A 26360-nucleotide genomic window follows, 5' to 3' on the forward strand; every position below is an offset into this window, starting at 1 on the left:
TTCTGAAAAAGAGCCGAATAGCTCAGGAGGCCTAACTATGGGTCAGCTATGGCTGACCTCATGGCGACCACGAGATTCGTCGTCATCATCATCGACTGTGAAATTATTGCTGTCTTGATCTACATCGTCATTTTCACGTTTAGAAAATTCATCGTCGTCATCATCACCAGGCCTTGTGTGCTCAGTTGGTCTAACCTGGTAAAGAAAATTAAAATAAAAAAGTTGTATACAGTAAAATCATGGATTGCGAGTAACTTGGTCTGCGAGTGTTTTGCAAGACGAGCAAAAATTTTAAATTTAATTTGATCAACCAGCGAGGTCTTGCAATACGAGTAGTACGTGCATACGCTTTGTTTGCCGAGCGTCACGTGATCACAACTGATATACGAGTGCTTTGGATTACAAACACGTTTCCGGAACGAATTCTGCTCGCAATCCGATGTTTTACTGTAGTTTCACCTGGTTGTAGAGGGCACAGATGTGCAATGCCGTGTTGCCAGACGCATTCTGCGTGCTCATGTCGGCCCCGTAGAACAAGAGGTGTTCCAGGTGTTGCACGAGCCCGTGTCTGCAGGCCTGACAGAGACAAACAGACACCGTTGGGCAGAGGTCGCAACCGGGTACCCGATACCCGTACCCTACCCGATACCCGGCTACCCGTACCCGGCCGGGTACGGGTACCCGTTTGCGACCCTGGTGCGGCCGGGTGCGGGTACGGTTCGGCCGTGAGTCACTGGTGAGTCACCGTTTGTCACTCATTTCCCAACGTCTTGTCTCTTCTCACAATTCAAGTTCCTAGAATCAACCCACCCGCGCCTGCAACATGGCTTCATCCCAGAGGTCGCAATCGGGTACCCGGGTACCCGGGTACGGGTACGGGTAAGGAATCAAAACCCGTTTGCGACCTCTGCCGTTGGGGCGAGCGCAGCTTAGCGAGCTCCTGTTGAGGCAGGAAAACGTCGCACCGACGAGGCGGGCGGGCCCTCACCACGCGCCCGGCCACTTTAGTCCCCCCGGCGGCGATGTTTACACACCGCACCAGGTTTTTGGTTTAAGGCTGAGCCGACTTAGGGGTAGGGGGCCCAGGAACGGTTCAAATAATCGTCGCTCGGTGTTGGTGGCCGTGAGCGGGACTGGAAATCGGGTGGCCGGGTTCTTCATTTTATTCAAATTTATTGTTTTTTAATTAGGTAAGGCCCACTGAGCTACGTAGCGCTCTTTCAGAAGCGACCTGGCTACCACAAATGATGGCCTCAACGAAGTGGCTTATCGTCGTGGAAATTCCTAGCGGCCAAATACTCTGAAGCGCTTGTGTTTTTAACTGTGGAGGGAAAAACCGGAAGAAAAATCCACGTGACCAAGAGGATAGGGAGAGAGACACGCAAAATCCATAAAGACAGCAGGCGTCAGGGTCGTGGTCGAACCCACGAACTCCTGTACACCAGGCAAGGTAGTTAACATCTCCTAGCCACCGTGATGATGATGAGAGAGACACGCAGACTCCAAATATACAGCAACAGGCGTCAGGGTCAGGGTCAAACCCACGACCTCCTGCATACCAGGCGAGGTAGTTAACATCTCCTAGCCACCGTGATGATGATGAGAGACACAAACTCCAAATATACAGCAGCAGGCGTCAGGGTCGGGCTCGAACCCACGACCTCCTGCATACCAGGCGAGGTAGTTAACATCTCCTAGCCACCGTGATGATGATGAAAGACGCAAACTCCAAATATACAGCAGCAGGTGTCAGGGTAGGGCTCAAACCCACGACCTCCTGTGCACCAGGCGAGGTAGTTAACATCTCCTAGCCACCGTGATGATGATGAGAGACGCAAACTCCAAATATACAGCAGCAGGCATCAGGGTCGGGCTCGAACCCACGACCTCCTGTGCACCAGGCGAGGTAGTTAACATCTCCTAGCCACCGTGATGATGATGAGAGAGACACGCAGACTCCAAATATACAGCAGCAGGCGTCAGGGTCGGGCTCGAACCCACGACCTCCTGCATACCAGGCGAGGTAGTTAACATCTCCTAGCCACCGTGATGATGATGAAAGACGCAAACTCCAAATATACAGCAGCAGGCGTCAGGGTCGGGCTCAAACCCACGACCTCCTGTGCACCAGGCGAGGTAGTTAACATCTCCTAGCCACCGTGATGATGATGAGAGACGCAAATTAAAAATGTACAGCAGCAAGCATCAGGGTCGGGCTCGAACCCACGACCTCCTGTATACCAGGTGAGGTAGTTAACATCTCCTAGCCACCGTGATGATGATGAGAGACGCAAACTCCAAATATACAGCAGCAGGCGTCAGGGTCGGGCTCGAACCCACGACCTCCTGTGCACCAGGCGAGGTAGTTAACATCTCCTAGCCACCGTGATGATGATGAGAGACGCAAATTAAAAATGTACAGCAGCAAGCATCAGGGTCGGGCTCGAACCCACGACCTCCTGTATACCAGGTGAGGTAGTTAACATCTCCTAGCCACCGTGGCGCCCCACGCTCCCCCACGCCCCCCCCCCCCCACGCCCCCCCCCCCACGCCCCCCCCCCACCACGCCCCCCCCCCCCACCACGCCCCCCCCGCCTCCCCACCTGGTGGAGCTCGTTCCAGCCGCTCTCGTCGCTGCTGCCCACGGTGGCGTGGTCGTGCAGCAGCGTCTCGCAGCAGCGAGCGTCGCCCCCCGCCAGCACCGTGTAGTAGAGCGGCGTGAGTCCGCGCGCGTCCCCGTAGTCCGGCGACGCGCCCAGGTCCAGCAACGTCTGGGGAGGGGGTCAAGGGTCAAGAGAGGTCAGTCGGAGCTCAGCGGGTCAAGGTGGCCGCACGAGGTGGGGGCGACGGTGGCTGTGGTCACACGTGGAAGAGTAGGGGGTGTGTGTTTGTGCTCGTGAAGGACGCTGCTACTGGGCGCGCGCGCGTGTACATGTGTGCGCGTGCGTGCGTCTGCGAGCGTGTGTGTGTGTGCGTGTACATGTGTGCGTGCGGTGCGTCTGCGAGCATGTGTGCGCGTGTACATGTGTACATGTATGTGTGCGTCACCGAGAGCGCTTCGAGGTTGCGGGCGCGCGTCGCCTTGTGCAGCGCCGTGAGTCCGTCGCGCGAGCGGAAGTCCAGGTGGGCGCCGCCATTCTTCAGCGCCTTGATGAGCTCCGTGGCCCCGTCCAGGCCCACCGCCGCCGTCAGAGGCGACTCTAGACCACGTGGGGGGGGGTAGGGGGGGCGGTAGGGGGGCGGCCACCAGCGTCCACCGTCACCGTTGAGGCGATGCGTGCGGCGCCGTTGGGCGCCTCGGCGTGCCGTGGCGGGAGGACCGGCCGAACGGGGCACGTGATCGCGCCGACGTCGGAGCCGACGGGGCACCAGGCCGCGTGCACCGGAATCGACGTCGCGACGCTCGCCGGGTGCAGGACGACGAGCTTGCTGAAGCGGCGAAGCAGGAGGAGGGGGGTTTCTCCACAGCTCTGGTGATGATGCCGGGTTGTGATGACCGGCGAAGCGCCGTACTTTCAGGCTGTAAATGCCGCGGCTTTGCTCTCCGACGCACAACCGGTGTGCTGTACCAGTGACGAATCGGCTACGTTCCGTTCACGCGACGAAGCCCTTAGCCACCCAGCAGCATAACAAAAGGCGGCTTAATCCTAGCTGGCTTATCTACATATGCCATCTACATTACAAAGGCTCAGTTCCAGCAGCAGCACTGACCATCTCACAACTCCTCCTCTCGCTCGGCCCTTCCTGGTTCCTCCCCCCCCTTAGCCAGTATATAAGGTCGTGCCTCTTAGGACTTCTCTTCACTTGATACAGATTTTTTGCTGTGACAGTTTCACCTGAAGACGGACGCTTGTGTTGCCCTCCGAAACGTCGTGATTTTATTGTTTTAATTTTTTATTAATTTTAATTAAATTTTTTACCTACACGGTGACTTTACCAAAAGAACTAAGAGTTATGAATCCTTGCAGTCACGAAAGCTTCAAATCTAGAATGAACCCCTTAGCGATTGGCTGCGTCGGGCGGCGGCGGGTTTAACGACACATTCGTACATTTACGCGACCTAACCCACAAATCGTTGAGCCAACGGCACCAAACCGCGCAGCCCAAGTCAGCGGCGTTCCCGGCGGCCATTGACGTGCCTCACCTCCCGTGTCGGGGTCGTGGAAGTTGGGGTCGAGGCCTTTGTCCAGGAGCTTGGCGAGCTTCTCGACGGCGCGGTGAGCCACGTAGTCCATGCACCGCTTGAGGTTCGCCTGCACGCACGACGGGCGGCACACGGCCGCATCAACACACAGCACCCACCCCCCCACCCCTCCCCCCCAGGACGGTGGTTCGGAGATGTTGACTACCTCTCCAGGTACGCAGGAGGTCGTGGGTTCGATCCCGACCCTGACGCCTGCTGCTGCTGTATATTTGGAGTTTGCGTCTCTCTCGTCATCACGGTGGCTAGGAGATGTTAACTACCTCGCCTGGTATGCAGGAGGTCGTGGGTTCGATCCCGACCCTGACGCCTGCTGCTGGAAATTTGGAGTTTGCGTCACTCATCATCATCACGGTAGCAAGGAGATGTTAACTACCTCGCCAGGTATGCAGGAGGTCGTGGGTTTGATCTCGACAATTGTTTTGTAAATGTTGTGTGGGTTTACAATTGTAAATGTTGTGGGTTTACTCTCCAACACACTGGTTAGTGCTGTACTCGTAACGAATTGACATGTTCTGTTTACGTGACAAACCTTACCAATTGGCTGTGTCGGGTGGTGTCGGGTCTAACGTTTGCGACCCTGGTGCGGCCGGGTACAGGTACGGTTAAGGAATCAAAACCCGTTTGCGACCTCTGAGGAGGGAGCGGGGAGGATGGGGGAGGATGGGGGAGGATGGGGGAGGAGGTGGAGGGAGGGGTGCAGCGTGGGTGGCTGATGCTGCGCTCTCCTCTATAATTCATCAAACGCCGGAACGTGCCACGGAGCTCTGCTCAGCAGCGCCGGTGCGATGTTAACGAGGCGCGTGGCGGTGGCGGTGCTTGGGGGAGGTGGTGGCGGTGGAGGTGGTGGTGGTGGTTGTAGTGGTGGCAGTAGTGGTGAAGGTGATGGCGGTGGTGGTGCTGGGAGAGGTGGTGGCGGTGGAGGTGGTGGTGGTGGTGGTAGCGGTAGCAGTAGTGGTGAAGGTGATGGCGGTGGTGGTGCTGGGAGAGGTGGTGGCGGTGGAGGTGGTGGCGAGGTTGTTGTTGTTGTTATTATTATGAGAAGTGTTGGCCCTTCGTGTAAACGCGATTTGCGTGAGAAATCCGATGAGCTATGAAGCTCTTCGTCACAGATCTCCAGTACGGGCTGGGGTTCTCACAATTAAATTATCAATTTTTGTCGTAGCTAAAAAAAATATAGGAACGTATAATAACAATAACAACAACGTGGTAGGGGGCACGGGTTCAGTATTGATGCCCCCACCCCCATCCCTCCCCCCCCACTCACGCAATAGCTTTAGTAAGGGGGGGGGGGCACTGCACATGAATGGGGGGCAGAGTGGGGGGGGGGGGCGACGTTGAATCACCTTCGAGTGGAGCTTGGACAGCTGCTTGTCGTCCAAGTTGAGTTGCTTGTAAACTCGCTTCTTGTATCGGAACTGCCAACGACAGAGTCGCCCCCAGCCCCGGGGGGTTAGCAACGACGACGACAACAACAACAACAACGTCAGCGTCAACGACTGACAACAACAACAACAACAGCCGCATCTTCAACGTCAACAGCGGCGGCAACAGCTCCCACGAGAAATATCAACGCCAATTCATGATAGAGGTTTTTTTTTTGGGTTAGATCGTGTAAACATATAAATGTTGTGTCGTTAAAACCCGAGACCACCCGACACAGCCAACTAGTAAGGGTTTGTCACGTAAATAGAACGTGGCCAATTCGTCACTAGTACAGCACTAGTGTGTAGTGTAGTGTATAGTGTAGTCTATAGTAGTATAGTGTAGTGTAAAGTGTAGTGTATAGTAGTGTATAATGTAATGTATAGTAGTGTATAGTGTAGTGTATAGTGTAGTGTATAGTGTAGTGTATAGTGTAGTATACTAGTAGAGCACTAATACAGCACTAGTGTATAGTGTAGTGTATAATGTAGTGTAGAGTGTAGTGTATAGTGTAGTGTATAGTGTAGTGTATAGTGTAGTGTATAATGCAGTGTATAATAGTGTAGTGTATAGTGTAGTCTACTAGTAAGCCCTAACCGGTGTGTTGGAGAGCCAAGCCACAACATTTACAATCGAAGTACGACGTTTCGCCAAGAATTACAACCAGCTTCATCAGGCGACAGCCAGATTTGTGGAGAAGTCCACCTGTTTCGTTCCTTAAATAGAGGCGTAGATGTGGTGGGGGTGGGAGGGGATTTGAACGCCACATTTATATATTTACACGATCTAACTCAAAACAGCTCTATTATGGTTGACATTGGTCGCGAAAGCCTCCTACGCGTTAAACCAACACCATCATCAACACCATCATCGTCGTCGTCGTCAATGACAAGCGCCGTCGGATCTCTGGCGTCCAATCCGCACGGAGGAATGCGAAGCGGGTGGGGGGGGGGGGGGAGAGAGACGAGGAGTGGTGGAGGAGGAGGTGGGAAGAGGCAGGAGGAAGGAAATCAGTCGGCCACCGCCGCGGTCATCACCACCGCCAGAGCCGTCCCCCCGGGGGGTACACGGCTAACCCGGGGCGACCTGCCCCGGGCCCCGCGTTTTGGGGGGGGGGGGGTTGCCCGCCCCCCCCCCCCCCCCGCGTTTCCACGTCACGACACACGACCGGCGGGCTGTGGGAGTCGGACCCAGGGCCACTCGGCGGCGCCGGAATCGAGTGCCGAGCCGACGCTGCCGTCGTGAGCGGCCCGTGTGACCCCCCCCCCCCCCCAGCCCATTCCTCGTCGCCCGCAACGGGAGGATTCCCGCCGTCCCCCCGTCCTGCGCGAGTGGAATGGCTCCCCCCGCCCCCCCCCCCACCGGCGCGTCGTCTCGTTCGTGTCGCTCGGCGCGCTCTCGACCCGAACGAAGCGGAGAAATTGTTTCTTTGATTTTTTGAGCGCGTGAGCGTGTGCCGGTGTGCGTGCGTAGCGCGCGCGATTCACGCTCACGGCCAACGCCGGTGACGATTATCTGAACCGGTCCTAGGCCTCCCCCTAGGTCGACTCGGCCTCAAACGAGTACCCGGTGCAACGAGAGAGAGAGACAAAGGTGGCCCCCGGGCGTGGCGCTGGCCCCCCTCCCACTCGCGTGCCGTGCCGTGCCGGCCTTCACCGACGCTTGGAGGGGCGGGGTAGTGGACGGAGCGTGCTCGACGCCGGACGTAGACAAACACGAGCTCGTCGGCGGTGCGAGCGCGGCGAGGGGCGAGTTCACGACCGGTGCCATCCGCGCCCGACGGACCGCAACGCCGTTCGTCGAAGAGCCGAGCTGGGACAGAGAACGTCGCGTCCGGTTGCAGCGCCCGGGCGAGACGACCGAAACGACCGATACGACCGATACAACCGATCCAACCGATACCACCGATACGACCGATACGACCGATACCACCGATACAACCGATACCACCGATACAACCGATCCAACCGATACCACCGATACGACCGATACGACCGATACCACCGATACAATCGATACCACCGATACGACCGATACCACCGATACAACCGATACCACCGATACAACCGATCCAACCGATACCACCGATACGACCGATACGACCGATACCACCGATACAACCGATACCACCGATACAACCGATCCAACCGATACCACCGATACGACCGATACGACCGATACCACCGATACAATCGATACCACCGATACGACCGATACCACCGATACAACCGATACCACCGATACAACCGATCCAACCGATACCACCGATACGACCGATACGACCGATACCACCGATACGACCGATCCAACCGATACCACCGATACAACCGATCCAACCGATACCACCGATACAACCGATCCAACCGATACGACCGATACGACCGATCCAACTGATACGACCGATACAACCGATACCACCGATACAACCGATCCAACCGATACCACCGATACCACCGATACAACCGATCCAACCGATACGATCGATCCAACAGATACGACCGATATGACCGATACGACCGAACCGACCGATACGACCAAAACGACCAATACCACCGATACGACGACCGATACGCAGTTTGAAAACACCGGCAAACTGCGCGTCCGGGCACGGCAATGGACTCCCCCGTGTCCCTGCGAACCCGGTCGGTTTTCTCCGGGTGCGCCGAACGCCGCCTAATCGTGTACAGCGCGAACCCCCCCCCCCTCGCCCCCCTCACCCCCCCCCCCCCCCAGCGGACACAATGCAGGAGGCTGCTGTAAACACAAAGTGAGTCTTGAGCCTCTGCTGTTGAAAACTTTCACACTCCGGCGGCGAGCGTCGTCCCGGCGTCATGAATAGCGACGTGACACCGAGCGACAGGGGACGGGGGGGAGGGGAGGGGCGGAGGGGAGGGGAGGGACGGGGGTGAGGGGGGGGGCGGGGGGTTACCGTGCGTCGTTCAGCACGATGTCCGACGTTTCGGTGCCGTGCCGCCGCCGGCTACCCTTTCCGAAGCTCCTCCCGCCCACCGAGTTTTGCCGGAGAAGCTCGCGCGGGCGGGGGGAGGGTGGAGGGGGGAGCAAGGAGGGGGGGAGCAGGGAGGGGGGGAATCGTCGGTGAAATCGAGCGCCAGACGACACCCGCCCGACGTCGCGTCGGAGAGACGAGAGCAGAGCGCTGCATGGCAGCGTCAAACGCCACGTCTCGCCAGCGCACCTTCAGCAGCAGCAGCAGCAGCAGCTGCACAGGTAGAGGCATGGCCGGCGGGAGAGGACGACGAGGGGCGACGGTCGAAGCCGGCGAACCCCCCCCACCCCCCCTTCTTCTCGCGAGTCACCAACTCCAAAGCCCTCACGCGTACACCACCCCCCACCCCTCCCCTCCCTCCCCTCTCCTCTCACCGCCGCCCTCCTCCGTTGCCGAGGCTCCGTTGCCGGGGCGCCGTTAACAAGGCTCCATTGCCGGGGCTCCGTTGCCAAGGCGCCGTTGCCGGGGCGCCGTTGCCGGGGCGCCGTTGCCGGGGCGCCGTTGCCGGGGCTCCGTTGCCAAGGCGCCGTTGCCGGGGCGCTGTTGCCGGGGCGCCGTTGCTGGGGCTCCGTTGCCGGGACTCCGTTGCCGGGGGGCCGTTGCCAAGGCGCCGTTGCCAGGGCTCCGTTGCCGGGGCTCTGTTGCCGGGGCGCGAGCACCGGCGGTGACTCGAGCGGGAGGAGCCGAGAAGATCTTTGACCATTCTAAAATGTTGTTTTTATTTCGTTAGACTCCATTTGTTTTTCTCATCAATCCATCGCTGCGGCTGACTTGGGGCCGACTTCACCGCCCGTCAGGGTTTAGTTTTCGTCGTATAAATATCCCCACCTTCTTAGCGGCAGCTCACATTACATCCCTGCCTGCCTGCCTGCCCGGAGCAGCACTGGCACAAGCGCGGGCTCCGTGCGTGGCGTAGCCAAGAGCACACGTGCACCGCGAGCCGCCTCTCCCTCCCTCCCTCTCGCTCACTCGCTCCATCGTGGGGGGCGGTGGTGGAGTGGGTTGTGGCTGGAGGGGGAGGTGACGGGCGACGTCCGACCAGCGGGCAGGCAGTGCGATCTACTGGCTGCGCGGGGGACAGCCCCACGATTATCTTCTCGGTTCTTTCGGTAAAGTCACGTAGAAGGGAAGTAATAAAATAATAAAAATCAAACATAATAAAATGCAAATCTCACGACGTTTCGGGCACAACGCAAGCAGCCGTCCTCTTAGGTCCGTTCGGGGCTCCGACAAGCTGAGGCCGATGGGCGCACGCGTGCAAAGACAAAGATCCCCCCCCGGATAGCCTCCAACAGGCTGTCGGGGCAAGTGCTCTTAGCGAGCAACGGTGGAGTGTCAGAACGGCAAACGCCTATGGAGGGGTTGGTGGGCCAACGCCAAACCCAGCCACCTTTGTCTCCCCAGTGACGATGCCTCCACACCACACCAGGTGTGGTGGTACCAGCACTCAAGGCGGCCATGTGGACCTAGGGGTGGCCCAGGACCGGTTGGGATCATCGTCACCGGCGTTGGCCGCGAGCGGGAATCGAACTCGGGTCTCTGGGCTCGCAGCTCGGTGGGCGACGTCACCGCGGCGCTTGTGCCAGGCTAGGTGCACCTTGAGGCCACGTGAAGTGTTGAACGCCCGCTGCCAGGAGGTCACGGGGCAGACCCAGATGCCACAGGTCGACTGATTTGAGACAACTGGCTGATGCACCAACTGTGCCCCCTACTGTGCCAACTTGCTGTGCTTTAGCCACCCGGTGCTCCGCTCGTTGTTGTGAGCGTCGCTCCTCCGCCCTCCGTTGTTGTTGAAGGGCGACTGCCTCCAACTGCCCAGTAGCAGCGTCCTTCACGAGCCTCCTCCACAGAGGCCGATATTGACACCGCTGGTACCAGTCATCGGCAAGTCCACTCAGCTCCACGTCCTCCTGTACCACGTCACTCCATCTCTTCTCTAGCCCGTGCCGCGAGGGGAGGAAGGGCTCGCTGCCGGCAGGAGGCCTCGGCACGGACCCCAGGTGCCATGGGTTGCCCCCCAAAAACAAAGATTCCCACCCCCCCCTCCCCCCCCCACCGTATAGCCTCAACAGACTGTTGGGGGCAAGTGCCTTTAGCGAGCAGCGACCTTTGAAGGCCGGCACGGCACACACGAGGGGGTGGGCGGCCAGCGCGCCCGACCGCCTTTGTCTTCCCAGTGGCGATGTTCAACACACCGCTGCAGGTACTCATTTGAGACTGAGTCGACCTAGGGGAGGCCCAGGACCGGTTCAAATTATTCGTGCTGGGGGGAGGGGGGGTGGTGGGGATTTAAGAATCTTTGGTTCTTTCGGTAAAGCCACGTACATGGAAAATAAAAAAAATACAATTAAAAAAATATTAAGCAAAATCCCACGACGTTTCCATCGCAACACAAGCGGTCTGCTGCTGCTGCTGCTACTGCTGTTGCTGCTGCTGCTTCATGAAGACCGCTGCGCCAGGAGGGTAAAGTGTGGGCGGACTCTTCAAAGACGTCTTGGCGAGCGTGGAAAGAGAAGACCAAAACTACCCACGCTGCCTTTGGGCACAAGTGACAATTGCGCGTGGCAGCAATGAACACGATTATTTTATTGACTGACAGGGGACTGCGGCGTTCCCTCCCTCGGCGACCGTGACTCGTCCAGAGGGGGCTCCTCCCCACCCCGAGCCTCTCGCCTCCGCGCCCCGTTTCAAAATCTGGCGCACTCTTGGGACACGACGCCTCGTCTATAAATACAGAAATATGATAAAGCCACCGCCACCACCGCCACCACTACCGTCACCACCTCCACCGTCACCACCTCCACCACTATCGCCACCTCCACCACTACCGCAACACACCTCCACCGCCACCACCTCCACCGTCACCACCGTCACCACCTCCACCACTACCGCCACCTCCACCACTACCGCCACCACCTCCACCACGACCGCCATCACCTCCACCACTACCGCCACCACTGCCACCACAGTCAGCACCTCCACCGCCACCACTACCTCCATCACCTCCACCGCCACCACTACCTCAACCACCTCCACCGCCACCACCTCCACCGCTACGCGGGCGCAAACCTGGGTCGTGGATTTGTTTTCTCTCCGGGTCCTCCGGTTTCCACCCCCACTCTCACCCCCAACATTTAGAATCGACATCACGCGTTGAGGGCGTTTGGACGCCGCTATAAAAATGCTCCATGTGGCGAGCCAATTGGGGTCGGGCGATCGTCTGTGGCCGAGGTCGCCTCTGAGAAGGAGCTGCCACGGGTATCAGCGGGGGCCTCCGTCACCTGGTAAACAAACTTTTAAAAAGTTTGGGTGTAAAGTTTCAAAGTATCCTGGGGGCAATTCAGTTTCCTCGCACAAAAAGCCAACTCGTAACCCATCCAAGCTGTCCTCAAAGCTACTCGCGGGGGTACATCCTGAAAGCGAGACTCTAAAGAGACACGTAGATACTTAATTTGGAGCTTTCGTGACTGCAGGAATTACTCTTTGGTTCTTTCGGTAAAGTGACGTATAAAGAGAAAAGAACAAATTAAATACTACCATACAAATATTTAATTTATTATTTTCTCTTTATACGTCACTTTACCGAAAGAACCAAAGAGACACGTGGATCTCTCCGTCTCTCTCTCCCCTGCGACGGTGGGACGTGAGCCTCTCGCGTCACGGCCGTGCGGCTCGCGAAAGCTTCCCGCGGGATTAGTCGTTGGGTGCTCGCCGCCGGCTCGAAGTCATCCGAGGGAGATCGCAGCCAACGGAGCGGGGAGGGGGTGGTGGGGCGGGGGGAGGGGGAGGAGGGAACTCAACCCGGCGGGGATTTACTCCAGAAAGAGCCCCCCGGCTCAAGCGCTGGGAGACGGGGTCCCACGGCGGCCTCACAGCTCCCCGTCGCCGCGACAGCGAGCGGCGCGCACTGGACACTCGTGACGCACGGCGACAACAGCGATGACAACGACGACAACAACAACAACAACGATGACAACAACGATCACAACAACGATGATGACGCCAACAACGCGAACAACGACACCAACAACAATGACAACAATGACAATGACGACTTCAACAACGACAAGAACAAATGACGACGATAACAATATCGACGACAACAACGACGACAACAACGACGACAACAACAACGACAGACAAACAGACGACGACGGATTCGGCCCGTTCGCCGCCGAGTGCCAGGCTAGGTGCACTTCGTGGCCGCCACGTGACACTGCCGGCGGGCAGGAGGAGGAGCGTGGTCACGTGACAGACCCCGGCGGGTGCCACGGGTTGACCGACTGAGATGACTGGCAGATGCACCACCTGTGCTCCCCCACTGTGCCAACTGGCACAACAAAAAAGACAAAGATCCCCCGTGTAGCCTGTAACAGACTGTAGGGGCAAGTGCTGTTAGCGAGCACCTATAAAGGCTGGCACTGCACACGAGGGGGTGGGTGGACAACACCACGCTCGGCCGCCTTTGTCTCCCCAGCGGTGATGTTTACTCGTTTGAGGCCGAGTCGACCTAGGGGAGGCCCGCGACCGGTTCAGATAATCGTCACCGGTATTGGCCGTGAGCGGGAATCGAACCCGGGTCGCCGGGTTCGTAGCGTAGCGTAGCGCTAACCGCCGCACCACCACTCCCCAACTGGCACCCACCACCACCACACACACCCACACACGCGCTGAGTCATATACACACACAGGGACCGCCAGACAGACACGTGAGACACGCACAAAGATCCCCCGTGTAGCCTACGTACAAATTCGCGGCAAGTGCTGTTCGCAAGGCCAGCCGCGGATCCGATGGGGGGATGGGGGGGGGGGGATATTTTATTGATACCTTAGGAAATATTGGGAATGTTATGATTATAACACTGGTCAACACACTTTTTCTGGCATAAGGTATTCCAGAGGTTTAAGGTAATGTTGGGGTGCTGATTCCAAATCTGGCATCAGTTTTTGTCTATCACATCAGGTTTTTGAGATATCAAATATTGCATTTTCAATAAAAACTGCGGAAGAAAAATATTAAATAAATGTGGATATCTACATAAAATGATATTTTAAAAACACACTATCCTAAAAATACAGCACCGTATTTTAGCACTAAAGCAGTCACTGACTCGCAACAACTCGCAATCATAAGTGACAGAGTTAATTTCGGGTAAAATCAATGAAAATGGGGTATGCCGATAGCATAAAAATGAGATGTGATAGAGCAAATCCGAGATCAGATTTGGAATCAGCACCCTGAAATTAGTCTAGAACAGCTGCAAAGTCCAGGCCAGAATTTTTTTTTGTGTGGACCAGTGTAATTAATTTAGGGGGGCCCCTATTTAAAAGGCTTGGAATTTTGGGACCTCCCAACCATCCCACGCCGCCTCCCCCCGGAAAGTTTCTACATCCGCCTCTGATGTCGGCTGCCAACCCTCCCCGGCACTGATGGCGTTATGCACTGCAACAGCTCACCAGGCACCAGAGGTCGCAAACGGGTTTTGATTCCGTACCCGTACCCAGCCGCACCAGGGTTGCAAACGGCGACCCGTATCCGTACCCGGCCGGGTACGGGTACCCGTTCCCTACCCGTACCCTACCCGAAATGAGTGACGAACGGTTACTCACCAGTGACTCACGGCCTACCCGTACCCGTACCCGGCCGCACCAGGGTTGCAAACGGCGACCCGTATCCGTACCCGGCCGGGTACGGGTACCCGTTCCCTACCCGTACCCTACCCGAAATGAGTGACAAACGGTGACTCACCAGTGACTCACGGCCTACCCGTACCCGTACCCGGCCGCACCAGGGTCGCAAACGGGTACCCGTACCCGTACCCGGCCGGGTACGGGTAGCCGGGTATCGGGTAGGGTATGGGTATCGTGTATCCGGTTGCGACCTCTGCCAGGCATTCGATCGTACGCACGGTGCGCGCTTTCAAGTTGCCGCGGACGAAGGCCTTACTCCGACTTGGGAACGCATCGATGCTCGTGAACGTGACGCCAAGGTCGATTTTGTTCCAACGCGCAAGCTTTTGTTTAACTTGCCCTGCCGTCCGCGCATATCCTTTCAAATCTACCGACGCTTTAATATGTTCGGATCACCGGAGCCTTAACGAGCTGAAATGTTGCACGCACAGATTCGTCTACAGCGTGAGAATTCCAGGTCCCCCGACTATCCTGTACCTCTCTTGGTGGTTAATCATTTTTTTACTCAATTTCTTTATTGCACTAGATTTGAAATACATTGCTAGAATTATCCAGACAATAATGAACTCTTGCTATCGGTTGGATTGGGACCTGAGAATGAAATGGCACACGTGCAAATTGTGTTTTTACAAGATTAACATTAAAATAAATTAGGTGATGAAAACTACAAGTTGCTTCAATGCGATTTAACGCTTTCGTGACTGCAGGGATTCATTCATCTTCTTGGTTCTTTCGGTAAAGTCACGTAGAAGGGAAATAATAAAATAATAAAAATAAAACATAATAAAATAATTCTCACGACGTTTCGGCCACAACGGCTGCTTGCGTTGTGGCCGAAACGTCGACAATGATGACGACGACGACGACGACGACGATGATGACGACGATGATGACGACGACGACGATGATGATGATGACGATGGGGTGGTGGTGTTCCATCGCGCAAAGAATGTAAAAAGGTACAGCCCCTGCAACTGCTCGCTCGCACCACCGCTTGAGGTGGACGCGTCTCTAGAGCAGTGGGCGACTCTCTAGACTCTGGAGCATTTTGGTTTGCCGACCCCTCACTATGGGAGTCGAATTTACCATGGGAGTCCAGTTTACTATGGGAGTCCAGTTTACCATGGGAGTCCAGTTTACCGTGGTAATCCAGTTTACCATGGGAGTCCAGTTTACCATGGGAGTCCAGTTCACCATGGGAGTCCAGTTTACCATGGAAGTCCAGTTTACCGTGGGAGTCCAGTTTACCATGGCATTCCAGTTGAACATGGGAGTCCAGTTTACCATGGAAGTCCAGTTTACCGTGGGAGTCCAGTTTACCATGGGAGTCCAGTTTACCATGGAATTCCAGTTTACCATGGCAGTCCAGTTTATCATAGAATCCAGTTTACCACGGAATTCCAGTTTACCATGGAATTCCAGTTCACCATGGGAGTCCAGTTCACCATGGGGGTTCAGTTTACCACGGAAGTCCAGTTTACCACGAAATTCCAGTTTTGTCTCGTATTCACCACACAGTGGCATTGGCGACTCAAAATATCGAGCTTTTTTTTTTGTTTGTTTTACAACCGAATTCGAACCAAAAAATGGCCCCGCTCGTTCCTCTGGGTTTGCCGACCGCCCCCTTGGGTCTCGCAGCTCCGGTGGCGTTATCCTGTCGCCTACTCTCACCCCAACGGCTCCAAACGTTTCCGGGAGAGAAGAGGCCCACGCTTCACCACGCCCCCGCCCACCGTGTTCCGACGCCGCTCGCGGGAACGTCCGGCACGCCGCCGGGACCGTGCCGGGCCGGGAAGTCGATCGTGCCCGGCTCGCTCAAACTTCCTACGCAGCCGTAACGCAGCCGACCGCGACCGATCGCGGAGACCCCCGCACCGCAGACCGAACGCAAGTCACAAGGCCCCCGGGGCACGGGGAAACTGCACGCTCCGCTACAAATTGGGTCCGGTGCAGCCACGAGGAGATGACGTTTCGCGACGACCGGCGGGGCGGCGAACATCCCCCGGCACGAACGGGGAGCGGCGCATTGCCGCGAGGGATGCACCGCGGAGAGGGGGGGGGGGCCGGGGGGGGGGGGGGGGCCGGGGCAGCGCAAAACCCGAGGACGCTGGGGCGGCAGCGCCACGCGACACAAAGCGCAGGGAAGCAGGGCCTACGGGCGGCGAGGCACGGTAGGACCAGGGCTGGGCAGGGTGGGCAAGGGTAGGACGAGATGGGGGGGACGGGAGGGGAGGCGAGGGGGGGGTGAGGGCAAGTCAGGGCAGGGCAGGGTGGGCAAGGATAGGACGAGATGGGGGGGACGGGAGGGGAGGCGAGGAGGGGAGGGGAGTGAGGGCAAGGCAGGGAAGGGCAGGGTGGGCAAGGGTAGCGCGGTAGAGAGAGGGGGCAAGGTGCGTGAAGGCAGGGCAGCACCTCCAGGTAAGGCACGCCGGTGTTGGGGGGCTGCGGGTAGTCGTGCAGGGGCCGCTCCTCGTCGAAGAACTTTCCGGCGCGGCCGTTGCAGGCGGGCTGGAAGAGGCCGTAGTTGAGGGCGTCGCTGAGGCTCTGCGTGAGTGTCTGCAGGATGCGCTGCTTGGCCTCGCGCACCAGCGCGTCCGGGTTGAAGCGTAGGCACTTCTGCGAGCGAGCAAGAGAGAGCACGAAACACGTGTCATTCCTCTTGTAGCGCCGCCCACCACCACCACCACGTTCCAATCCCTGGTTACCACATTCAGATAAGCCCCTCCCCCCCCCCTTAACTTGTATTTAAGGGCTGGTCTCTTGGAGTTTTGCCTCACTTGACGCGGTAATTTTAGCCGTGACGGTCCCACCTGCTGACGGAGACTTGCGTTGCCTCCGAAACGTCGTGGTTTATTATCTTATTTATATTATTACTTCCATTAATTTTATTTTTTACCCATGTGACTTTACCGAAAAAGCCTAAGAGTGCGAGTACATCTTCTTGGTTCTTTCGGTAAAGCCACGTAGAAGGGGAGTAATAAAATAATAAAAATAAAACATGATAAAATAATTCTCACGACGTTTCGGCCACAACGCAAGCAGCCGTCCCTCAGGTGAAGACCAGGTCTGTCGGGGAGACAGCGTCTGAAAAGTGTGAGTACAGATCATCGGTTGACACGCAGGTGCTTCGCAGCCAACGTTACGATTCGTTGCCAAGCAAAACGACGCTCGTTTAACCCGGGAAAAGCCTCGCCGAGTCTCAAGACCCAAGAGGGTCCTGCCCAGCTTTCCCGCTCCTTTGCCCGGCGCCGCCCCCGTTTGACCGCCCTCACCGTCTGGTGGAGCTCGGGCACGCCGACGCGCACCACCATCGTGTTGAGGCCGGCGTCTTCGCCCGCGGCTCCCGGCGTTCGCTCCGCAGTGGCGCGGATCGTGTCGTAGATGGTCTCCTCGCGCGACGACCCCTCCCCGTCGGACTCGCCGCCGCCGCCGCCGCTGCCCTCCGAGCCGCTGGCGGCCGCCTCATCCTCGCTGGGAGGGGGGCTCACAGGCATGGCTGCCGCCACCGCCGCCACGTTTCACATCACTGCGGGGGCGGGAGGGCGCGCGACGACACCGGCACACGGTCACTCACGGGGCGGGTCACGGACGGCGACTCCACTGGCACGGCACGGTGTCCGACGTTTCGCGCCACGCGCCGGGGGCGTCTCGTTCTTCTTCTTCAGGATCGAGCTTCGTTCGCCCGGCAAAAGCGGAACGGAATGCCGGGCAGACACACGGCGGTTTGGTTTCGCTGTCCTTCCCACGCGCACCTCCGATTAGCGCGGCTGGCTACGTACGGTGCGAAAGAAGTTCAACACTATGAGACCTCCTTTGCCAGTGGCAAATTATAGTAATAGGTTTTTACCCTTTCAACTGATACAAGAACTGACACCTTTATACAAGCGATCATGTTTGCAATAACCACAACACAAGCAGTCAAAATGCAAACAAAAAGAAACAACTCTGATGATGATAATGATATGCACTGTCCTTGATGTTGATTGGTCCACACCCGAGACAGCTTTTCTTAGAGCCTAGTCTCCATTGGTGTTGGACCAGATGACGCCAAAAGGCGTACAACTCAAAGACAGCGCACTATCAGAGTATTGAGAGCTCGGGGTAAGCATTTACACTATGAGACCTCCTTTACCAGTGGCAAATTGTAGTAATAGGTTTTTACCCTTTCAACTGGTACAAAAACTGACACCTTTCTACAAGGCATCATGTTTGCAATAACCACAACACAAGCAGTCAAAATGCAAACAAAAAGAAACAACTCTCATGATGATAATGATGATGCCTTGTATAAAGGTGTCAGTTTATGTACCAGTTGAAAGGGTAAAAACCTATCACTAGAAGTTCAAAATTCGAACAATACGTACATCCGCCCACAGCTAATGCCGAGTTAACTGCAACTCAAGCGATTGTTTGACGGACAGAGAGCGGCGGATGGACAGGCAGACACACAGACAAGCACGTGGGTGGATGGAGGAATACAATGCACGGACAGAATGGAAAAACTTAAGCTTGCACGACAACCACAACCGCTATTCACCACAAAGTGGCGGTGACGTCACCATGGCTATCGTGTCGTGGCGAGGCGCTGGTGCCAGGTTAGGTGCACCGCGTAGCCTCGACAGACTCGCTCGCTCTCGTAGAGAGACGACGATGATTATGATTACGACTGCCGTAAGTCGCCGCTCACCCGACCCAGATTCACAGAGGCCTCGGAAATTCCCCGGCGCGCACAGTTGAGAGCGGTGGCACGGCAGTTGGCGCACCTGCGCTACGTAATGTGACAAGCTTGATTCGATTTTCCGGTCACGGACAATATCAGTGGCGAGTGATCAACTGGTCCGAAGTCTGAGACTCACACAGAGATAACACAGACTCACACAGAGAACTATAGACTCACACAGAGACCCATAGCCTCACACAGAGACCCATAGACTCACACAGAGACCCATAGACTCACACAGAAACCCATAGACTCAGACAAAGACCCATAGACTCACACAGAGAACTATAGACTCACACAGAGACCCATAGCCTCACACAGAGACCCATAGACTCACACAGAGACCCATAGACTCACACAGAAACCCATAGACTCAGACAAAGACCCATAGACTCGTACAGAGACCCATAGACTCACACAGAGACCCATAGACTCACACAGAGACCCACAGACTCGCACAGAGACTCATAGACTCACACAGAGACCCACAGATTCACACATAGACCCACAGACTCACACAGAGACCCACAGACTCACACAGAGACCCACAGACTCACACAGAGACCCCCAACACCTCCGATAAGCACTATTGGCCACGTACGGTACGAATGAAGTTCAATATAAATACACACACATTACTTGTATTATTCCCATGATCATCAGCATCATCACTCTATCATTATATTTATTCTTCGGTTCGTATTTATAGCCACGGCGAGCCGATGAGTGCGAGCGAGCGAGCGAGAAAGGGGGAATTAATCAATGGCCCCCTTAGGTAAGTGACGTTCACTCTTCAAGGGCAGGGGGAGCGGGGGGCGGTGGGGGGAGCGGTGACTCCGTGTGGCTCGCGAGTCACGTGACGCACCGCGATTTTCCGGTCACGGCCAACATCAGTGGGGAGTGATATATCAACTGGTCCGAGGTCTGAGACTCACACAGAGACCCACAGACTCACACAGAGACCCATAGACTCGCACAGAGACCCACAGACTCACACAGAGACCCACAGACTCACATAGAGACCCATAGACTCGCACAGAGACCCACAGACTCACACAGAAACCCACAGACTCGCACAGAGACCTATAGACACACACAGAAACCCATAGACTCAGACAAAGACCCATAGACTCACGCAGAGACCCACAGACTCACACAGAGACCCACAGACTCATCGACCGGCCCACGAGCCGACCCGGTGCTCGTGGTCGCCTTAAAAACGACGCCGCCGCCGCTGCCTTCCCGACAGCCGTACGTGCGCGTGTCGCTCGCTCGCGCACCCACGCACGCACGAACACTCGGCAAGAGAGATTCATTCGTGGGGGGGGGGGGCAACTCGGGGCTTATTCGTAAAAATAAATACAATCGGAGGGAAATGAAACGTCAGCTCAAATTCAGACCAGGAATAAACGCACCATGCGGTAATTATTGTAATGACGATGATTTCGACGCGTGACGCGCCGCTGCAGATTACTCACTCGCTCTCGATGAGAGAGAGGACGACTCGGAGAGGATCTGCGGGTCTCTGCGTGAGTCTATGGGTCTCTGTGTGAGTCTATGGGTCTCTATGCGAGTCTATGGGTCTCTGTGTGAGTCTATGGGTCTCTGTGTGAGTCTGTGGGTCTCTGCGCGAGTCTATGGGTCTCTGCGTGAGTCTCCGAGTCTTTGTGTGAGTCTATGGGTCTCTGTGTGAGTCTATGGGTCTCTGTGTGAGTCTATGGGTCTCTGTGTGAGTCTATGGGTCTCTGTGTGAGTCTATGGGTCTCTATGCGAGTCTATGGGTCTCTGTGTGAGTCTATGGGTTTCTGTGTGAGTCTATGGGTCTCTGTGTGAGTCTATGGGTCTCTGTGTGAGTCTATGGGTCTCTGTGTGAGTCTATGGGTCTCTGTGTGAGTCTATGGGTCTCTGTGTGAGTCTATGGGTCTCTGTGTGAGTATATGGGTCTCTGCGTGAGTCTATGGGTCTCTGTGTGAGTATATGGGTCTCTGCGTGAGTCTATGGGTCTCTGTGTGAGTCTATGGGTCTCTGTGTGAGTCTATGGGTCTCTGTGTGAGTATATGGGTCTCTGCGTGAGTCTATGGGTCTCTGTGTGAGTCTATGGGTCTCTGTGTGAGTCTGTATATACGTTTAACTTCTTTCGCACCGCCCTACGTGGCCGACCGCGCTCATAGGGAGGTGCGCGTGGGGGAAGGACGAAACAAAAACCCAAACGCAAAGAAAGCGGCGCTCAAGAAAAATTCGTTTCCAGCCCAGATTTAAAGGCGCGCAGATCCCGGTGGCTTCCGAATGTATCGGCGGCCTTCTCGGCGCACGGCGAGGCGCGGTGAGCGACGGCGACGGTGACCGGCAGCGGTATTTTTCACTCCGCGCGCCGTTGCCAGAGCGCTCCCGTTCGCGGCAGCGGGGATATTTTGGCGAGCGAGCGAACCGGCGAGAAACTCACCGCGCGTCGTCAACAACTTCCCAACGAGAAGCCCATGTGTTCGTCACTAGTCCCGGCTCATTGTCGCCCCCCCGACCGTGCCCAGCAAGCGTCGCCCGCTGTGCCGGGCAATTGTCGCCCGCTGTATCCTGGCAATTGTCACCCACTGTACCCGGCAATTGTCACCCACTTTACCCGGCAATTGTCACCCACTGTACCTGGCAATTGTTGCCCACTGTATCTGGCAATTGTCACCCACTGTACCCGGCAATTGTCACCCACTGTACCCGGCAATTGTCACCCACTGTACCCGGCAATTATCACCCACTGTACCTGGCAATTATCACCCACTGTACCTGGCAATTGTCACCCACTGTACCTGACAATTGCTGCCCACTGTACCCGGCAATTGTCACCCACTGTACCCGGCAATTGTCACCCACTGTACCTGGCAATTGTTGCCCACTGTATCTGGCAATTGTTGCCCACTGTACCCGGCAATTGCTGCCCACTGTACCCGGCAATTGTCACCCACTGTACCCGGCAATTGTCACCCACTGTACCTGGCAATTGTTGCCCACTGTATCTGGCAATTGTTGCCCACTGTACCCGGCAATTGCTGCCCACTGTACCCGGCAATTGTCACCCACTGTACCCGGCAATTGTCACCCACTGTACCTGACAATTGCTGCCCACTGTACCCGGCAATTGTCACCCACTGTACCCGGCAATTGTCACCCACTGTACCTGGCAATTGTTGCCCACTGTATCTGGCAATTGTTGCCCACTGTACCCGGCAATTGCTGCCCACTGTACCCGGCAATTGTCACCCACTGTACCCGGCAATTGTCACCCACTGTACCTGGCAATTGTTGCCCACTGTATCTGGCAATTGTTGCCCACTGTACCCGGCAATTGCTGCCCACTGTACCCGGCAATTGTCACCCACTGTACCCGGCAATTGTCACCCACTGTACCCGGCAATTGTCACCCACTGTACCCGGCAATTGTCACCCACTGTACCTGGCAATTGTTGCCCACTGTATCTGGCAATTGTTGCCCACTGTATCTGGCAATTGTCGCCCACTGTATCCGGAAATTGCTGCCCACTGTACCCGGCAATTGTCACCCACTGTACCTGGCAATTGTCACCCACTGTGCCTGGCAATTGTTGCCCACTGTATCCGGCAACCGTCACCCACTTTCTCCTGCAACTGTTGCCTCCACTGCCTAGCACGGGGCAGGCGCAGCCCTGTCCATGCCGATGGGGAGATGGGGGGAGGGCAAGGACATTCAAAATCTCAGGGGGTCGAAGGCCACGACACGGTCAATGTTAAGCAAACTTTAAACACGTGTCGAAATATGGAATGGAACGAGTGGCTGGCGGTTACGACGATCCGCGTCTGCCGATGGGCGCATTCCGCTCCGGCTCTCACTCCCCGTGTCGCCGCACTTTTCGGCGTTGCAAGATGCTTCCCCAAAAAACCTCGAACGCCGTCGTCAATAAAGCGTCATGCAGATCTTGGTTACGTGCAAAGATCACCCCCTCTCCGCGTAGCCTGTAACAGATGGCAGGGGCAAGCGCCGTTAGCGAGTAGCACCTATGAAGGCCGGCACGGCACACGAAGGGGTTGGGTGGCCAAGCTTCACGCCCACCCGGCCGCCTTTGTCTCCCCAGTGGCGATGTTTACTACTCACCGCACCAGATGCTCATTTGAGGCAGGGTGAGGCTTTCGCCTGCAAGGTTAGGCCCCCGCCTCGCGACAGACCCGACTAAACTAATCTATTTTTATTTATCTGTCTCGTATTGGTTTACCATGCATGCACACAGAAAACACACGTAGCTACGCACACATACCCACGGTGCCCACAGTACCCACGGCACCGGCGATACCCATAGCACCGTACCCACGGTACCGACGACACTCACGGCACCCACGGCAACCCACGGCAACCCACGGCAAGCCACGGCAACCCACGGTACCCCCCGGCAACCCACGGCAAACCCACGGTACCCCACGGCAACCCACGGTACACACGGCAACCCACGGTACCCACGGCAACCCACGATACCCACGGCAACCCACGATACCCACGGTACCCACGGCACCCACGGCAAGCCACGATACTCACCGTACCCGCGGCGCCTACGGCCACCCAGAGAGTCAAGCGAACAAAATGATCGGACGACACCGGCACCGAATTTCGTCGCACCAGAACTCGCCAGCGGTCCGCCACGCACGCAAACCACCGTCGCTCTCTTCGGCTAGTCGCCCAGCTCGCCCGCCTCACTCGCTCGCCCGCTCACCCGCCCGCCTCGCCTCGTGGTTCCCTCTCAACGGGCGTGACACCGCCCCCCCTCCCTCTCTCTGCCAGCACGCCTCACCGTCCGGCAGCCGGCATTCCAGCCCCCCGAGGCTAAATTCGCCACGGCCATGTGGCCCCGCCGTTGGTGACGGTGGGTGCCGCGATCGGGCACGTCCGATCGGGCGCGGCGAATTATTTTTATTTTACCAGGTAAGGGCCCCCCGCCCCTCCCGTCCCCCCCACGCCACTGAGCTACGTAGCTCATTTTTGCAGAAGCGACCCTGGCCAACAAATGATAGCTCAACGAGGTTAGTTGGCTTATCGTCATCGCGTGCACATCTGTGGCAGGCAGATACTCGCGAAACGCACGTTGTTCATTCTAAATACGGAGGGCAACAAAAAAAGAAACAGGGAGGGCACGGAGACAAATCCACGCGACCACTGGGGAAAGAGAGACACCGCAATCTCCAAATATACAGCAGCAGGCATCGTCAGGGTCGGGATCGAACCCACGACCTCCTGCATACCAGGCGAGGTAGTTAACATCTCCTAGCCATCGTGAGGATGATGAGAGACGCAAACTCCAAATATACAGCAGGCGTCAGGGTCAGGATCAAACCCACGACCTCCTGTATACCAGGCGAGGTAGTTAACATCTCCGAGCCACCGTGATGATGATGAGAGACGCAAACTCCAAATATACAGCAGCAGCAGGCGTCAGGGTCAGAATCAGACCCACGACCTCCTGTATACCAGGCGAGGTAGTTAACATCTCCTAGCCATCGTGGCGCCCCAAAGATGGAGCCTCTGCAGCTGTTTATCTGGGTCACTGCCAGCAGAAGATGCCTCCACCAGAGGAAGCTCCCAGGGAGCCTCTCCAGGCGGAGAGGGAAACCGTTGGCCTACTCTTCCGCGCCAGCCAGCAACGTCTCATCGCAAGAGGTGCGAGTTATCCCGCGCATTACCCCACCACACGTGGTCACGGGGTGACCACGTGTAGAGCGAGGTGCATTCTGGATGTGGTGTGCCAGGGTTGCGCCGATATGATCCCAGTCGGCGAGCCAGATGGCACCGGCTGAAACTAAACCCGGCTCATGTAGAAAAAAGTCAAATATCCGCCCCCCCCCCCCATAGACTTGAGGAAGCCGCTGGGAGCGATGCACTTTTAAATCATCTACGTTGAAAACTCACACAACGGACTGTTAGAAGCGAGCACCTATGAAGGCCGGCACGGCACACAAGGGGGTGGGTGGCCAGCACCACGCCTGACCGCCTTTGTCTCCCTAGCGGCGATGTTTACACACCGCACCGGATACTCATTTGAGGCCGAGTCGACCTAGCGGAGACACAGGACCGGTTCAGATAATCGTCACCGGTGTTGGCCGTGAGCGGGAATCGAACTCGGGCCGCCAGGTTCGTAGCGCTGGCTGCTACACCACCACTACAATAGCACTCCCGGAACACATACGCACGCACACACACACATACACACGCATACACGTACATTCTATGGGCAGCAGAGGGCATCGCAGATGAAGCCACCGAACTATCCACTCACATCGAAGCTCCCCACCTTCGCCAACACGCATCTACCGGCGTGGTGGAGTTTGGCCACAACAACCTCATCCAGCAGCAGATTGGCCAGGGCCAAGGACGATATAACGATGGCGACGATTTACTATTGCAACAGAATCACGCAACTTCGTTGGCACCGCCGTACGTAGCCAACCGTGGCTAATGGTAAGTGCGGGGGAAGGACAACAAACGATGGGTCTCTGTGAGTCTATGGGTCTGTGCGTGACTCCATGGGTCTCTGTGTGAGTCTGTGGGTCTCTGTGCGAGTCTATGGGTCTCTGTGTAAGTCTATGGGTCTCTGTGCGAGTCTATGGGTCTCTGTGCGAGTCTATGGGTCTCTGTGTGAGTCTATGGGTCTCCGTGTGAGTCTATGGGTCTCTGTGTGAGTCTATGGGTCTCTGCGTAAGTCTATGGGTCTCTGTGTGAGTCTGTGGGTCTCTGTGTGAGTCTGTGGGTCTCCGTGTGAGTCTATGGGTCTCCGTGTGAGTCTATGGGTCTCCGTGTGAGTCTATGGGTGTATGTGCGAGTCCATGGGTTTCTGTGTCAGTCTATGGGTCTCTGTGTGAGTCTATGGGTCTCTGCGTGACTCCATGGGTCTCTGCGTGAGTCTATGGGTCTATGTGTGAGTCTATGGGTCTCTGTGTGAGTCTATGGGTCTCCGTGTGAGTCTATGGGTCTCTGTGTGAGTCTATGGGTTTCTGTGTCAGTCTATGGGTCTCTGTGTGAGTCTATGGGTCTCTGCGTGACTCCATGGGTCTCTGCGTGAGTCTATGGGTCTCTGTGTGAGTCTATGGGTCTCTGTGTGAGTCTATGGGTCTCCGTGTGAGTCTATGGGTCTCTGTGTGAGTCTATGGGTCTCTGTGTGAGTCTATGGGTCTCCGTGTGTGTCTGTGGGTCTCTGTGTGAGTCTGTGGGTCTCTGTGTGAGTCTATGGGTCTCTGTGTGAGTCTATGGGTCTCTGTGCGAGTCTATAGGTCTCTGTGAAAGTCTATGGGTCTCTGTGCGAGTCTAT

General features: G+C 56.6%; 1 protein-coding gene across 1 annotated transcript in view; it reads right to left on the bottom strand.

The window, feature by feature from the left end:
- LOC144951879 (SH3 and multiple ankyrin repeat domains protein 3-like) overlaps positions 1 to 26360 on the bottom strand; it is a 125165-nt gene that overhangs the window by 72187 nt on the left and 26618 nt on the right. Inside the window, exons 2-8 of the mRNA XM_078882228.1 lie at positions 17597 to 17850; positions 16737 to 16940; positions 5548 to 5619; positions 4145 to 4253; positions 3049 to 3200; positions 2604 to 2771; positions 460 to 576 (exon numbers count right to left, since the gene is read on the bottom strand). Of these exons, the coding sequence (XP_078738354.1) occupies positions 460 to 576; positions 2604 to 2771; positions 3049 to 3200; positions 4145 to 4253; positions 5548 to 5619; positions 16737 to 16940; positions 17597 to 17818 (1044 nt within the window). The 5' untranslated portion in view covers positions 17819 to 17850. The remainder of the gene's footprint in view (positions 1 to 459; positions 577 to 2603; positions 2772 to 3048; positions 3201 to 4144; positions 4254 to 5547; positions 5620 to 16736; positions 16941 to 17596; positions 17851 to 26360) is intronic.

Source organism: Lampetra fluviatilis, chromosome 64, assembly GCF_964198595.1.
Source record: "Lampetra fluviatilis chromosome 64, kcLamFluv1.1, whole genome shotgun sequence".
NCBI lineage: Eukaryota > Metazoa > Chordata > Hyperoartia > Petromyzontiformes > Petromyzontidae > Lampetra > Lampetra fluviatilis.